Source organism: Telopea speciosissima, chromosome 10 (assembly GCF_018873765.1).
Source record: "Telopea speciosissima isolate NSW1024214 ecotype Mountain lineage chromosome 10, Tspe_v1, whole genome shotgun sequence".
Taxonomy (NCBI): Eukaryota; Viridiplantae; Streptophyta; class Magnoliopsida; order Proteales; family Proteaceae; genus Telopea; species Telopea speciosissima.
Genome location: NC_057925.1, coordinates 8043565 through 8059072, shown reverse-complemented (window position 1 = coordinate 8059072; position 15508 = coordinate 8043565). Strand labels below are relative to the sequence as shown.

General features: G+C 39.6%; 1 protein-coding gene across 1 annotated transcript in view; it reads left to right on the top strand.

Annotated features, from left to right (window-relative positions):
- The first annotated feature begins 2786 nt into the window (after positions 1-2786).
- The window catches only part of LOC122642097 (insulin-degrading enzyme-like 1, peroxisomal), a 123072-nt gene continuing 110350 nt past the window's right edge, over positions 2787-15508 (top strand). Inside the window, exons 1-3 of the mRNA XM_043835513.1 lie at positions 2787-2967; positions 3123-3198; positions 5219-5286. Of these exons, the coding sequence (XP_043691448.1) occupies positions 2845-2967; positions 3123-3198; positions 5219-5286 (267 nt within the window). The 5' untranslated portion in view covers positions 2787-2844. The remainder of the gene's footprint in view (positions 2968-3122; positions 3199-5218; positions 5287-15508) is intronic.

The window sequence follows — 15508 nt, the reverse complement described above, 5'->3', positions numbered from 1 at the left end:
CGGGTGGGATCCCCCCCTTATTAGAAGCACTAGGAAACTGTACCGGACAGAGAACTTGAGGAGATAATTTTTCGACTTGAGAGAGACCCAACACACATATCCCTCCCCTCCCCCCCAAACAAAAAAAAAAAAAGAAGAGAAAATTAAGTGGAAACTGAAGTCAAGTGAGTGATGAAAGTTCCTCATATCTCCATTGTCTATTCCAGTGGTGCAGCCCCCACCACGTGCGCTGGACTTTTCCTCTTCTTTAAAATCCTAAATCCCACATCAAGGCAATATGTGGTAACGGTGAGTTTGTGTCCTACTTAATAAAAGACCAACTGGTCTACTATAGGGAAGATTGTCTGCCTTCCTTGACCCTCTCTAGATACGGAAAATTATCGCCCCCAGCACTAGGGCGGTCAAGTGCGCCTCATGTGGCTGGGGCACCGCCCATGTGTGCACAGTGGTCCCCACCTTGCACACATGGGTGGTGGCCAGCCGCACGATGACACTTGACCGCCCCCAGTACTGGGGGTGATAAAGATCCCTCTAGATACGAGGTCAATCCCCAGAGCAGACTTAAGATTCGTCCCTTTCATTCATTTCAAGTGTAAATTGTCTCCCATCTCTCAATACTTCAATTTTATCCAAAATAAATAAATAATACAAATTTTTCTCATTAAATTTTTAGCCAATGATTCAGCTATCATCTTATCTCGTGATTATTATTTTGGAAAAAGTTTTTCTCAGCCATCAGGGTAGAATACGCTAACACCTTTATGTCTTTATCTCTTTTTCTCATATAAAATGATGTTGTTACCCTCCTATTTACGATACTATTTTATTGGTGCATTCTCCTCTGCCACTTGCTCAAAAAACCATCTCTTATTTCATAGATATTATTTTTTTTGAGAAGGTGAACATGGCTTGGCCGAATAGTTTCCTAGTTTTTAGTATGGGACACTCTTCTTCTCATATGTTAATTTTTGGGCGAAAGATCTCTGTGCAGCATCGTAGGCTGCACCCAGACACATGGGCTGCCCATTCAGGGGATAGGGTGGTCATTTCGCCCACCCTCATGTGTCTGGGTGTAGCCTGCGCTGCTGCACAAAAAACATTTAGCCATTTATTTATGAACCTTACATTATGTGAAATTTAAGTGGATAAATGTATTTAAAAATCATTTATGATTAGTTGATTTAATTTGAAAAAAAATTGAAAAAAAAATGGATTGTAGTTTTAAAAATATGATAACAATGTGTACAAAAGTGATATTGTTTCTCGGGAGAAATGTTTTTCTAAGCAAAACGGTATCATGGTTTTGAAAAATGACATTGGTTCGATAGCGATACAGACCGGTATCAGATTGAACTGAATAGTTTTGCCTTTAAATTTAACTAAAAAATTATTTTTTGACAAATTTACCCCTAATGAGAGCTGTTCTTGAAAGGTCATTTCATGCTAGTATACCCTCGGCCAACTTTTCCCTTGTTTCATAATAAACATTTGTTATTAATACAGTGGTGACAAGACTAGGATTTTCATTCTCTCAAGTGCAATGCAACGTTCGATGCACTTTAAAGGTGCATTGAGTGGTGCATCACACTTGAGAGGATAAAAATTCGACAAGACTAAGGAAAGACCAGATGTTTTACTTAAATGCTCACAACAACACTCAATAGACAGATGGTGGAATGGAGTTATACAGAATTTCCAGTGTGTTTTATTAATTTTATACAACTTTTTATTACTCTTTGTAATGAGGACTTGATTATGTTATTGTTAATTAGGCTCTTAAACTAAGGAACCTAAGAGGAGAAGGTGGAATTTTATAAAAACTCTAGATGTAGAACAATTTGTATTATCATTATTAGTTTAAGGGGAGTATTTTTATGCACCATCGCTTACGGCAAGAGCTGGATACGATGTATCAAATAGAAGATAGAGGGTTATCGTCATTTTGATCCCTATTGTGAGGGGGACAAGATCATACATGATGCACGCTTATGCATACAACCTTTTGTCTTAATTTAATGTTAATTTTCTTTCTTTCTTTAAAAAAAAATGATACCATCCATGCCATGCATTGAATATTTTTTTTTGGTAATACCATGCAATTAATATTGATGCTAAATAAGGTGTTTCTTTAAAAAAAAAAAATTAGGTGCCTTTGATGTGACAGCCCTTACGTGACAATTCCGGACAAGACTAGTGATTAAAACCCCATAGCTATACCACTGTGAATCAAGAAACATGCATGATATAGTGGCAAAATTAAAAATTTAAAAGGATATGAAACGCCACCCAATCGCCTTAGACACATCGCCCTTGTGTATTGACAAAGAGGCACATGAAATGACCGCCGCACCCTCGATTATTTCCAAAGTTCAAGTCTTCAAGAGGATGTGGCAGTCATTTCATGCGTCCTTGTGTCAGCAAGTAGAAAATTATAAACTATTAAAAGGTTTTCTTTTTGATAGAAGCTTTTTAGTATATATGATTTGGTAAATAATCTTTTATCAAAAAACGAAATAAAAAGAAATAAAAAAGCTTTTTAGTATATATGATTTAGTAAATAATCTTTTATGAAAAAACGAAATAAAAAAAATAAAAATAAATAATCAATCTATACCAATCTCCAAATATATAATAAATAAATAGAATTGCCACGTTGCCATCCACATGGCACAACCAAGTGGGTCACCGATTGTCGATTGATACTCATGAAAAAAAAAACAAAAAACCTTTGAAGACTGGGAAACTTGTATAAATGCTGCTTTCTTCATGTGAATCGGCACATAAATTTATAAGAACGGAAAACAGAACTAGCTGAGGAGGAGACGGTGACTCTGAAGGTGAAAAATGGCCGTGGGCAAAGAAGAAGTGGAGATACTGAAACCCCGTACGGACAAGAGGGGCTATAGGAGAATCGTCCTCCCTAATCGTCTCGAAGTTCTCCTCATCAGTGATCCCGAAGCCGATAAGGTATATTTATTATTTTGTAGGTTTTCTTCTTTGTTTTGCGCAATTCGATTGGGTTTTTTTGTTAGTTCAGTTTCTTCTAGTTTATGAATTAAAATCATTTCTGGGTTTTGGAGTTTATGGATTCATAAGCCTTCATTTTGGTCTTGCTATTTTAGGCTGCTGCTTCCATGAATGTCAGTGTTGGCTCATTTAGCGATCCGGAGGGTCTTGAAGGTCTTGCTCATTTTCTTGGTAAGTTGTGGTAACTGTTTAGACACAGTCACCTCGTGTAAAGCTGTTAAAAATTTGATTTTGCAATATCGTGTTCGCTTAATTTTAGAAATTTTGATTATGATGGCTATACAAATTTGGGCTATTGTTTGGACATAAAATATGTTATGGTAATTGAAAATTGTCTGAAAGTGTTGCTGGTGTTTCTCTGATTATATTCAGAATTGTAGAAGTTGGTGTTTTCTTGTATATTCCAGTATTAGCATTGAGAAAATTGGAAAATACTCCTCTCGTGGTAGAGCGCAGATCCCCACCTATTGATATGATCGCCTCAAATTTACCTTATCATGAGAGAGGTGAACATGAGAAAGAATATCGTAAATCCAGCATGCAATGAATTCCACCTGAATTTGAAAGGAAATATGTGTTTAACCATGAGTGATGATATAATTCCACTAGTTCAACTGGGTGACAGGAAGGACAATCCCTATATATATAGTTTTGTTGGTGATCATATTTATAGAGAGCGGAGGGTGCTGAGGATCTTCCGTATGACGAAGCAAATCAGAGGTTGATCTAGAGGCGGTGTTTGGCCAAGGAGGCTGCTTCAATAGCCGTTGGCTCGTTCATAAATTGTTTATTGAGCGTAGTTATTTATGCTTGGAAGGGATGACTAAGCATATTTTCCCCATAAAAGAATCAAGAGTTATCGGCATGGTTCAAAGTCTCGGTTTCGGACCTGGTTTCGACCAGGCAGAAAACCGAGTTGGGCCTAGATTTTCGGTGAGTTGGTGCATTTTTTTTGAATTCAAAGCCTGGTTTCGGTGGATTTTTGACCTAGTTAGGTCATGAAACTTGATATACAGCCTATTTTGGGCCATTTAAACACAATTACATTATCAGATTTTGAAATATTAAATGTCCAAATAGGAGTTTGACTTCGGACCCTAGGTTGGTAGGAAACGACGTATGAAAATATCCTATCCTACACATAATTTAGTAATTGAAAGCAATCAAAGCATTTAATTAATGTAAAACAACTTAAATAAGCATTAGAAATGTAAAGTAGGGTATTTTACGTCAATCTTAACATATATGATATACCTCTATCCTTCCAAGCCATGTTTCTGAAGCTAGTAAGGCTCAAACTGTGCTACATAGGATTCCCATGTCAAAGTGTTGCTGACTTTTGTGTGATTAGCGTATTCCTTAAAATTTGAAGAAAAATTTTATAAGACAGTCATACAAACTGCAATGATGTATGGTAAGGAATGTTGGGCAGTTAAGAAGCATCATATAGATAAACTCAGTGTGGAGGAAATGAGGATGTTGAGATGGATGAGAGGCAAAAGTAGGAAGGGTAAGGTAAGGAATGATCATATTATAGCTGATTTAGGAGTAGCTCCGATACATGATCAGCTACAAGAAAGTTGTTTGAGGTGGCATGGCTGTGTTCAACGGAGGCCTTTGAATGGTCTAGTATGGAGGAGTGATTTGATTCAGATTGTAGGAACTAAAAGAGCCAGGGGCAGACCTTAAATGATTTTAGGAGAAGTAGTGAGGAAAGTCATGCATAGCTTAGGCCTTGTATCACGTATGACCTCAAATAGATCTGATTGGAGGGCAAGGATCCATGTAGCTGACCCCATTTAGTTGGGACAAGGCTGAGTTGTTGTTGTATTCTCTAGATCCTGGTCTAATTGTCTAAATCAGTAGCTATAAAATTTCTAAATTTCCCAATTAGACCTGAGACTTGGTACTGGAAGCTCTTTCTATTTATTCATTACCATAGAGATTGATCACGTGCCTAGTTTATTGTCCAAACCTTTGCTGATGCATTGTCATCCTAATAGATGAAATCACATAAACCACTTACTCAGTGAGATGATATATTTTTGTATGACTTCCTATTCTTCTTTCTTTCATAGTGCCTTCAAAACCCTTTTATCTGACCTTAGAGGTCAATTTGGAAAGAAATCTTCATAATGACTTTCCTTCCCACATTTATTTTCTAAATATATCTTTGATTTCTGTTTGGCAGAGCATATGCTGTTTTACGCAAGTGAGAAATATCCTTTGGAGGACAGTTATTCAAAGTACATAACAGAGGTATCTTGCTGTTCATACTTAGTATAGATACTATCAAGAATATTCTGTGATTGGTCTTTGTGCTCCTAGGACCTCACTTCATGTTTTGTACATTTTCAGTGATGCATGATTTGGTTATGAGTTTGAAATTTGAATATGTATCTTTTCAGTGTGTTTTTTTGCTTCTTTTTTGTTTTAGAGTATGGTGATTTATTTCTTGTTGATTAATAGATGCCGCTAATTTTTATTATTGCATATCCATGGAAATTTTGGTCGGTGCATAATACAGACCCAGGTTGGAATAACTCTTATTGGGTTGCTTAAGGGTCCACCCAAGAAAAAAAGCACTCGAATCCAAAGTTGAATGGCAAACTAGAAGATAAATCAAGATTTATAAAGAGCAATGGCAAATTGTAAATAATGGAAATCAATTTAACAAAGAAAATAAACCACGAAGTGGGAGTGGGATAACACGTTTGATGGGTAAAAGGTATACTTGGAACAAAATGAAAAATAATAGATGGTGGGAATAAAAGTAAAGAAAAGGGTAAAATTGGAAAGTAGGGTAAATAAAATGAAAAAAAAAAAAAAAGAATCGTGGAAGAGGGACTTTGTCTTCAACCTTGGAAAAGAGTTGCAGACGGTGGAACCAGCAGAACTTCGAAGGAGAGATCTCCTTCGATACTTCTCTGTTTGGCTTCAGATTTTCATGGTAGGTAGTCGATGGACAGCCTTCTTGAATGCAACTAGGGATCAACCCAATCAGCAAGTGAAGAGAGGACTTTCACCCCTTGAAATCAGGTCTGGCAGTGGTTTTGGAACAACCTTGTTTGCAGGTTTTGATTCATACAGATAATAGAATATTTCGTTAACAAAGATCAACTGCAGAATCACTCCAGGGATAAAAGGTCAGGGAATCAAAGTTCAGGTGGGAGAAGACAACACACGAAGGGGTTCAACCCAACAATATGGGTCTGATTCTACCGCCAGAAACAGAGTAACTGTATAGGTATGGTATTTAAAGAACAAAATAAAAGAAGAGTAGAGAATGATTGCTGGGAGGTGAAGAGGAGAGAAGAATAATAATGAAGATGGAGAATTAAGTAGATAGATAGATAGATAGCACATGCTCAGAAAAACAATTAAAGACTCTCTAAAACTGAAATTAACTTTTACTCTAACGGACTCAACTTAAAAAATCCTAGATAGACTCTACCACTAAATAACCTATCAAAACTAAGACAGAAAATTACATGATAGACTCACTAATAGTAACCCTATTAAAAAATAAATTAAATACCCTGCTGAACCCAAAGAGCCAGTTGGACCCAGTTCAACTTCACATGGATACCCCTCGGTCCAAGGCAGTGCACCTGCATCAATGGGTGTGATCGTGCCTTTGTGATATTGATTAAATGTTTGAACTGTAGCAACTTTTGTTGGCCGCGTCCCAAGGAGATTTCATTTGGGTGTTAAAATATATTTGATATATGGTCTCTGTTTGTGTGTTCAACTGATTTTACATCCACCCCTTTTATGTTGAGGTTGTACCCTAACTTTTTCTTTCTCAACGTTAAGCGTCTAATCATTTTTATGTTTTTGATGTAATTGTTCCTTTAATAAAAATAGGGCGTACCCAGTGCATAAGGCTCCTGCCACTGCAGGGTCTGGGGAGGGTCATAATGTACGCAGCCTTACCCCTGCTTTCGCAGAGAGGCTGTTTCCAAACTCAAACCCGTGACCACTTGGTCACAATGAAGAAACCTTTACCGTGGCACGGCGAATTGTTCCTTTGATGGGAATTATTAATTAGTTGCACGGCGAATGGTGCATAGAGAACTCCATTGGTTCTCAAAGTTTTACAAAAGCATAGGTTTTTTTTTTTGGGTGAATAAATAATTCATCACCAAAACCCTGAAACGGGAAGGGAAAAAGAGGGGGGTATACATAACCCCTAACCCTAGGAAGAAGGGCCAGGAGGCTGAAAAAGAGAAACAGGTAAACCTCAGGAGACAACAATACACCTGTTCCTTGGGGAATCTACAAGAGGACCGTGAGCCGTGAGGCAACATGTGAAGTTTGGAACTAACATCGAAGAAGATGGTTTTCCAAATCATATCGAAAGGACGAGAGTTTGAGGTCCATCTTCGAAGATTCTGCTCCATCCATATGTGAGAAATAACAACACCAAACTCAAGCTTACATGCAGTATCACAAATAGAGCTGCTAGAGAAGGTCATATCCATCCAAAGCTACTCCCTAGAGAAGGGAAGGGTCTTCTACTACAGGGCCACCAGGTTTCCAATGCTTTTTTCCAAACAGAGGAGTCAAAAGGGTGAGAGAAGAAAAGGTGGTCAATGTCCTCAAGGCCATTCCAAGGATACAGGAGGGTGAAACAGGTAGCTGGCGGTGAAGGAGAAAGGATTGGGTGGGGAGGCAAAGGTTGAGGGCTCTCTAGACAGTGAAATTATGACGGTGAATATGACCTTTAAACCAAACAAGGTTATGCCAAGGGACTCGGAGGGGGGGGGCATGTAGTCTAACAAAGTCCCAAGCTAAGTGGGAACTAAGAAGGCGATTTGGGGAGGGGAGCCAGGAGACCCTGTCAGATAATGAGGGATTGGGGGTTGGGAGGGGGTAGGAGGGAAGCCCAAACCTGGGAGAGGCTAGGGGGTGGGAAGGGGGGGGGGAGAAGGGGGGGGGACCAGGAACTATGGGAGAGGATGGTGGAGATGGGAAAATTTAGGGATACCAGAAGAGCACCATTCGGGTACCAATCGTAGAAAAGAGGACTCCTAAGGGGTTCCAATGGCCAAGCTAGAGGGAGGTGGATGCCTCATCAGTGATCTTAGAGATGGTAGTAGAAGAATTATACAGAGAAAAGAGAGATTGAGAGAATAATTCTGGCTCATTTTAGGGACAGTGGCCAAGCCTTTATTTATAATGATTTTGGAGAGAACAAGTGTGGCATGCTAGCTAAGGCTGACTCAGCCTATTCTAGCATGTGGTACAATGTATCTGGATATCAGTTGGTCTAATTCTTCAACACTCCTCCTCAAGTTGGTGTATATATGTCACACATGCCCAACTTGGAGATTATAGGATGAAAACACTTTACAGACAACCCCTTGGTGAAAACATTTGCCAACTGATTCTCTGTAGTAACAAATGGAGTGCATGTTAGACCATTCTCAATCTTTTCCTTGATGAAGTGCCGGTCAATTTCAACATGCTTGGTGATCATGTTGGACTGGGTTATGAGCTAATACTGATTGCAGTTTTATTGTCACAGTAAAGCTTCATAGGTCCTTCTAGAGTCATTTCAGATCGCTGAGAAGACTTTTTAACCACATGAGTTTGCACACTCCTTGAGCCATTGCCCTATATTCGGCCTCAGCATTGGATCGGGAAACAACCGGTTGTTTTTTTCTTTGCCAAGCAACAATTTTCCTCCAAAAAATGTACAGTACCCAGAGGTGGATCGGCGGTCATCGATGGAACCAGCCAGTCAGCATTAGTAAAGGATTTTGATTTTAAGCTCCCATTGTTTGAAGACAAGATACCTTTCCTTGGTGCCGATTTTAAATACCCGAGGATTCTATAGACAACCTCAAGATGAGCAGTCTTTGAATCATGCAAAAACGGCTGACAACAACCACAACATAGGCTATATCAGACCTGGTGTGAAAGAGATATATAAGCCTTCCAACAAGGTGCTGGTATCGTTCCTTGTCAACAGAGTCACCACCTGTGTTGCGGAGTTGGTGGTTAACTTCTATGGGAAAATCAATAGGTTTTCAACCAAGCATCCTTGTTTCTTCGAGGAGATCTAGGACATACTTCCTTTGGGAGATGAAGATTCCTTTGGAAGATCGGGCCTTCGAGCCACTTCAATTCCCAAGAAATATTTGAGATGTCCTAGATCTTTAGGCTTAAACTTAGCTGACAGTCGAGTCTTTAAGAGAGATTTCTGCCTCATCATCACCAATGATTACAATATCATCCACATAAATGATAAGTTTAGTAATCTTGCCTACTCTGTGCTTGACAAACAAGGTATGATCTGGGTTACTTTACTTAAAACCAAACTTCTCCATAGCCTTTTGAAATCTGCCGAACCAGTTATGAGGCGATTGTTTCAAGCCATAGAGAGATTTTCGAAGTCTACACACTTTGCCAACTGTGGACTGTGGTGGATGAGTCAAAACCAGGAGGGATATCCATGTAGACCACTTCTTTGAGATCTCCATTCAGGAAAGGGTTCTTTACATCCAACTGTTGAAGGCTCCATCCAAAGTTCGCAGCACATGATAGCAATGCTCAAACAAAATTCATTTTAGTAACTGAGGCAAAAGTTTCTTGGTAATCAATACCATAGGTCTGAGTATACCCTTTGGCAACTAGTCTGACCCTGTACCAAGCAATAGTCCCATCAACATTCTGTTTTACTCTGAACACCCATTTGCACCCAACTGGTTTCTTCCCTTTGGGACAAGGTACAAGCTCCCATGTAACATTTTTCTTCAAGGAGTAGAGACCAGGGCCGATTGAACCGGAGCAACAACATGCATCATAACGGAACGAGGTCGCTCTTCATGCTGAACAAGATTATATGCCTTAAGTAATGTGGGAAACTTGTCATGGTTGAGGACCTGAAGGCGGGTCTGATCAAACTCCGGATTCTGTCCAGTAAGGAAGCCATATACACGTTTCATCTTGCGCTCAGTCTGGAAGGTCTTAGCATTAGTAGGATCCACCATGGACACAGGATGGTAAAATTTCAATCGCTGCCATAGGCGGGAAGAGATAACTCCTTCTGAGTGGTTTCCCGAACTTGTCTCCACAATTCATAAATTTGAGCATAATTGTTGGAATGTCCATAAGTGTGTTTCACAGCTTCCCGCAAGTCTTTAGCCAAGTTTAAGAGCACAAAGCTTGGGCTGATCAATGGTTCCATAGAATTCAGCAAAAAAGTCATTACAAGGGCGTCATTCGCTAACCAAGTATTAGCAGCCTTGGTTTCAGAAGGCTTGGGAGAAGCACTAGTTACATATCCCGATAAATTATTGCTATGTATTGTAAGCATACAAGCCTTAGACCAAGTCAAATAGTTAGCAACATTTAATTTAATTGGCCCAATAGGAAGAGCATGGTTATGGCCATGGGTTCCTAGACGACCCACCACACTATCAACATCTCCCCTAGTAACAACGGAAGAACTGTCTCCCATTTAATCAACAAGAGGCCAAACAAATGCTCACAGAAGAGAGTATATTGGTACTTAAAATAGCAGGCAGTAGCATGTAGAACCAAAAAAAGGTTATGAAAAAGGAACCTGGCACCAGCGATGTAGAAGACCAAACATTGAAATATGAGGGGGACAAAGGCCCTGGTGTGGTCGATTAGCCAAGAAAGGAGGGCTTGGAGCCTTGGCGCAAGGTGTAGAAGTCCACAAAGGGGGCAAGAGCCTGTGAAGACAAACCAGAAGGCCTGGGGGCCTATCGGAGGTAAAACAGGCGGCCTGGGGTGCTTGTCGTAGGAGAAATAGGGTCCTGAAAGCCCGTCGTAGGCAGTAGAAGGGTCCTGGGGCCCTTCGAGTGGTAGCAGAGAGCTTGAGGCCCTGTTGCAAGTCGCGGAGAGGTCTGGGAGACCTGGCAGAAGCAGAAGATGGTCTTGGGAGCCTTGTGAGAGGGTCGGATACCCTAGCGAGAGGGGCGAGATCCCTAGAGATCAGAGGTGTGATGCTCAAGTGGTGGTCAGAGGGTAAGTAGAGGCGGCATTGTTATACCCAATGGATCACTGAGAGGGGGGTGAATCAGTGATGTCTAAAAACGTTCCCTCACATGCCACTCTCGTCAACAAATACTTGAAAGCACAAACACAATCCACAAGGCACACAGAGAATTACGTGGTTCACCCGAAGGCTACGTCCACGGTGCAATGACCACTCGAGCACCGACTCGAAAAGTGGCCTATATGTATAAGCACGATACGGAATAATTCCACTAGCACCCACCAGTGAGGAGCACCCACCCCTTACAAAAATTCAACACAGCACCCACTATGTTTGGAGCTACAACCCCAAAGACACTAGTTACGCACCCACGTAATAGTGTTTACAACCAATCACCAATAAATAAAGGTTTACAATGAAAACCCCTAATACATGATGTCTACCCAAGGCCCAAAGTAAACATACATGTAGAAAGATAAAAATCAGAATTACAATAATATGGCACCCTCTCTGATTTTTATGTCTTCAGCCAACCACCACTTTCACAGACAAGGTGTGACAATAACCGGAGCAATATGGCAGCAGTAGAGTAATCACAACTTCAATAGATAGCAGCATATAACAAGATTATAACCATCATGATCATAACTTCAGATATGGGCAGCACCAACATCAACAAATAAAGAGCACTTAAACTTGAACGAGGCAGCTCCAATAGCTCATAACAGAAGCAACAAAATCATGCCCGTGATTAACACTATATAACCAGCAGTGTCTTTCAGAATAGCAGCATGATCATATTAATAACACATTGTATAATATGAATATCAATCCACAGTTTCAGATCATGTGCACAACACCATCATATATAGTAGCAGTTATAGGAAACTCAGACAAGTGATGCAGAGACAGAAATGATCAGCCAATACCTTTGTATGACTCCAACATTAATAGTTATGGCACATGCTCGAGTAGCAGTATTAGATCAACACCATTGCAGCAGTATTTGATTTTTATAAGCAAATCATGATAGCAGTAACACTACTTGAAGCTTAGATCAGCAACAAATGGATGTGACAAGCAAGCATTTGAATCCGGGTAACTTTAAATCATAAGAGTGCTTTCATAACCACAGCAGCACCATAAGAGCATATCAGAAATTCAACATACCTGTGTTTCCAAACTCATTCTCTCTTACTTTTCAGATACTCAAATAAAGAGCCTTTCAACTCATAAATCTGCTGCAATTAAGAGAGCTCATATTCTGTCTGCATGTTGCCTTCATATTCCACCAATCAAATCAACAAGCAACTGGGAAACATCCTTCTTCTTCAATACACCATATCAGAATGATATTTTCTTACCTCTCTCTCTTCTCTGTTTCTCTTCTTTTCTCCGCACGGTTCTACAGTCAAAACACCAAGCACCACAGATTCTCTCACCTTTTTCTCTTGATTCTTAATTCTACAACTGTAGAGAGTTCCACGCTATTTCAATAGAGAGGTCCCCTTTTTTTTTTTTTTTATCAAGGAAGGTCGGCAGCAAGCAATCCATATTCAAGGGAGAGAATTCCTAAAAGGAATTTCTTATAACTTAAGCTTTCCTTATTTCAATCGAATGTGGCTGACTGAAATTCACTTTCTAAAAACACACCAACCCATCATTCACATATAGAAGCTTCATATTGGGCCTTTTCGAATCTGATTTGGATTCCTATTAAGGCAGTGATCACATGTAGCAAAGATCTTCTACTCGGCTGCCTTCTAAAATAGAATCTCAGATTTTGAATGCACACAAATAAAGCCATATCACGAATATTCAAGGAGTTGCTGTCCAAAACTTATTTTACCTTGCATAGACATCCAAGTGGCAGCAGCCACTATATTTATAAACCTGCCACCTTTGCAAATTAAGTAAAACTTCCTTGAACCTATTTGAAGACTCCATTACCTTGCTGATGTCATGATCCCATGCTGTCCACCATGTGTCAAGAGGCCTTATTAAACTTAACTCCTCTACTTGACCGAGACCAAAGGAGATATGGGCTGCCTATCATCAATCCACTAAGTTTCTGAAATTATGTTTCATAAGAGAACATGGTAGTGGGTTGACATCATAAATCCACTCAAGCATATAAAATGTCCTTGAACCAAAAACAGTACTGGTTTGGTTTGAACTGAGCCACTTAGAAATTGAACCAAATTGATCCAATACACTTGGTCCTCAATTTAATGTATCAGTTTAATGCAGACATTTTGGCAATGTAATGTTGACACCAATTACAATACATTTGTTGCAAATATGTTGCTCAACACATAGATAACAGGCATGACTTATGCGCCCATGCTCAGCCTTGGGAGGCTAAAGCCTCTAGTAGGGAAGGGCTAACCCTATAAAAAAAAGGGTGTACCAAGCGCACAAGGCATGGTGTAGGGTCTGGGAAGGGCTGACCCTCAAAACAAATCCAAAAAAAGGGAAAAATGGCTCTCATACCAAGAAAAATTAGAGAGAAAATGGAGAGATTGGGAGAATAATTCTGGCTTGTCTTAGGGACAATGGCCAAGCCTTTATTTATAATGATTTAGGAGAGAACAAATCACTTGGAGTCTGGATTTTTTTTTCTGTTATTATTTTTTTATTATATTTTCTGCAAAAAAAAATGCTTTTTTTGAAAAAAGAAATTGAAAAAAAATAGGATGAATAGTGATTGTTTGGAAGTGATTTTCATGTATGTTGGATAACTTTGGATGCTCTACAGCCTCATGGAGTCATTGTGGTTTTTCACCCATTAAAAAAATTATTTTATTTTTCAAAATTAATTAATATGTTATTAAAATTTAAAAAAAATATATAATATTAAGAAAAAAGACCTGCTTTTTGTTGGAAAATTATGTACAACATATGTATATAATGTCCAACATCAAATGGTGTCAAATACACCATTACATTATAATATTTTATACTTTAAGGTATAAATATTTTTAATTAAGAAATAAATACTAGGATTAGGGGATAAATAAGAGAGCTATTTGATTGTTCTAGTAACTTGACATTATGTTTAATAGTTACAAATACAATACTTTGAGTCTTTAATACATTACTTTAAGTCTGTAATAGTTACCAATACATGCTTTTTTATGTAATAGTGTAAAAAGTAAGACATTTGGTACACAATGGGAGACCGTGTTGATATTGCATGGCAACATGGAGTCTCGATGTCTGAGGATAAAAAGAAGTCTAAGTGTAACTATTATGGAAAGTTGTTATTTGGAGGAGCCACTAGGTTAAAGCAACATTTGGCTGGTACAAGTAAGGACGTTACTACATGCACAAATGTTCCTTACCTAGTGCAGCAGGCCATGGCACAACACTTGAGAGGAAGACGAGCAAAGAAAGCTGAGAGGGAAAGCCAACAAAGAGAATTTGATGAGGCAGTACTAGGGAGGCCTGGTGTAGAGATACGTGGAGATGATACTGAATATAGGCCTTTACGTGGTAAGTTCGAATCAGAGGCTGAGTGGAGAATGTACCAGCAGACTTTGGCAGAGAGTAGACAAAGTTTTCATTTTGAGAATATGAGAGCCTATGAGCAAGCAATAAGAGCTGGTGGATCTGGCTTAGTTGCACCAGTGTTACAAGATGAGAGGAGAAGCACTGGCACAAGACAGAATCCCTATATCCCACCGCCCCCAATCATAGTTGTCAAGGCGGGAAGGCGACCATGGCGTTTTAGAGGGTCAAAATTCAAGGCGACAACGCTATGGTAGCAAGACGCCCGCCATGGCGCCCAAGGCGTCCATGGCGACGCCTTGATAACTATGCTAGCAACCCGACCACGAGTACATTCCCCAAATCCCATTTTTGAGCAGGATCCAACTATTTTTAGGCAACAAGATGCTTACTAGCCAACCATCCCGCAAGTGTTTGGTGGTAAACAAGAGGAAGCATGGAATGCCTTTAGCAAGTTCGTGTTCTACAATGGCATTCCAGCTAATGTAGCACAGGGAACATACTATCATGTATTCTTTGACGCTACAAGGAGGGCTGACCCAGGATGGAAGGGGCCCACACTACACAAATTATATAATATATATTTGCCTAAGGAGGTAGATTAGCTGAAAGCGTACATTGAGGGTCTGAAGCCAAGGTGGGAGATGTACGGGGTTACCATTATGGCTGATAGTTGGACTGGACCTACTAGACAGTTCATTATCAATTTCATGGTCAGTTGCAATGGGAAGACAATATTCTTGAAGTCTGTCGATGCATCGAAGCATATAAAGGATGCATCATACTTGTATAAGGAACTAAAGCAAGTGGTGGATGATATAGAACCAAAAAACGTTATCCAAATTGTGACGGATAACGGTTCTAACTTTAAAAAGGCTGGAGAGAAGTTGATGAACAAGAAGAGTAAGAGGACCCTCTTCTTTTAAACTCCATGTGCAGTACATTCCATTGATCTAATGCTCAAGGACATGGGGAAGAAAACTTTGGTGGCAAATGTGG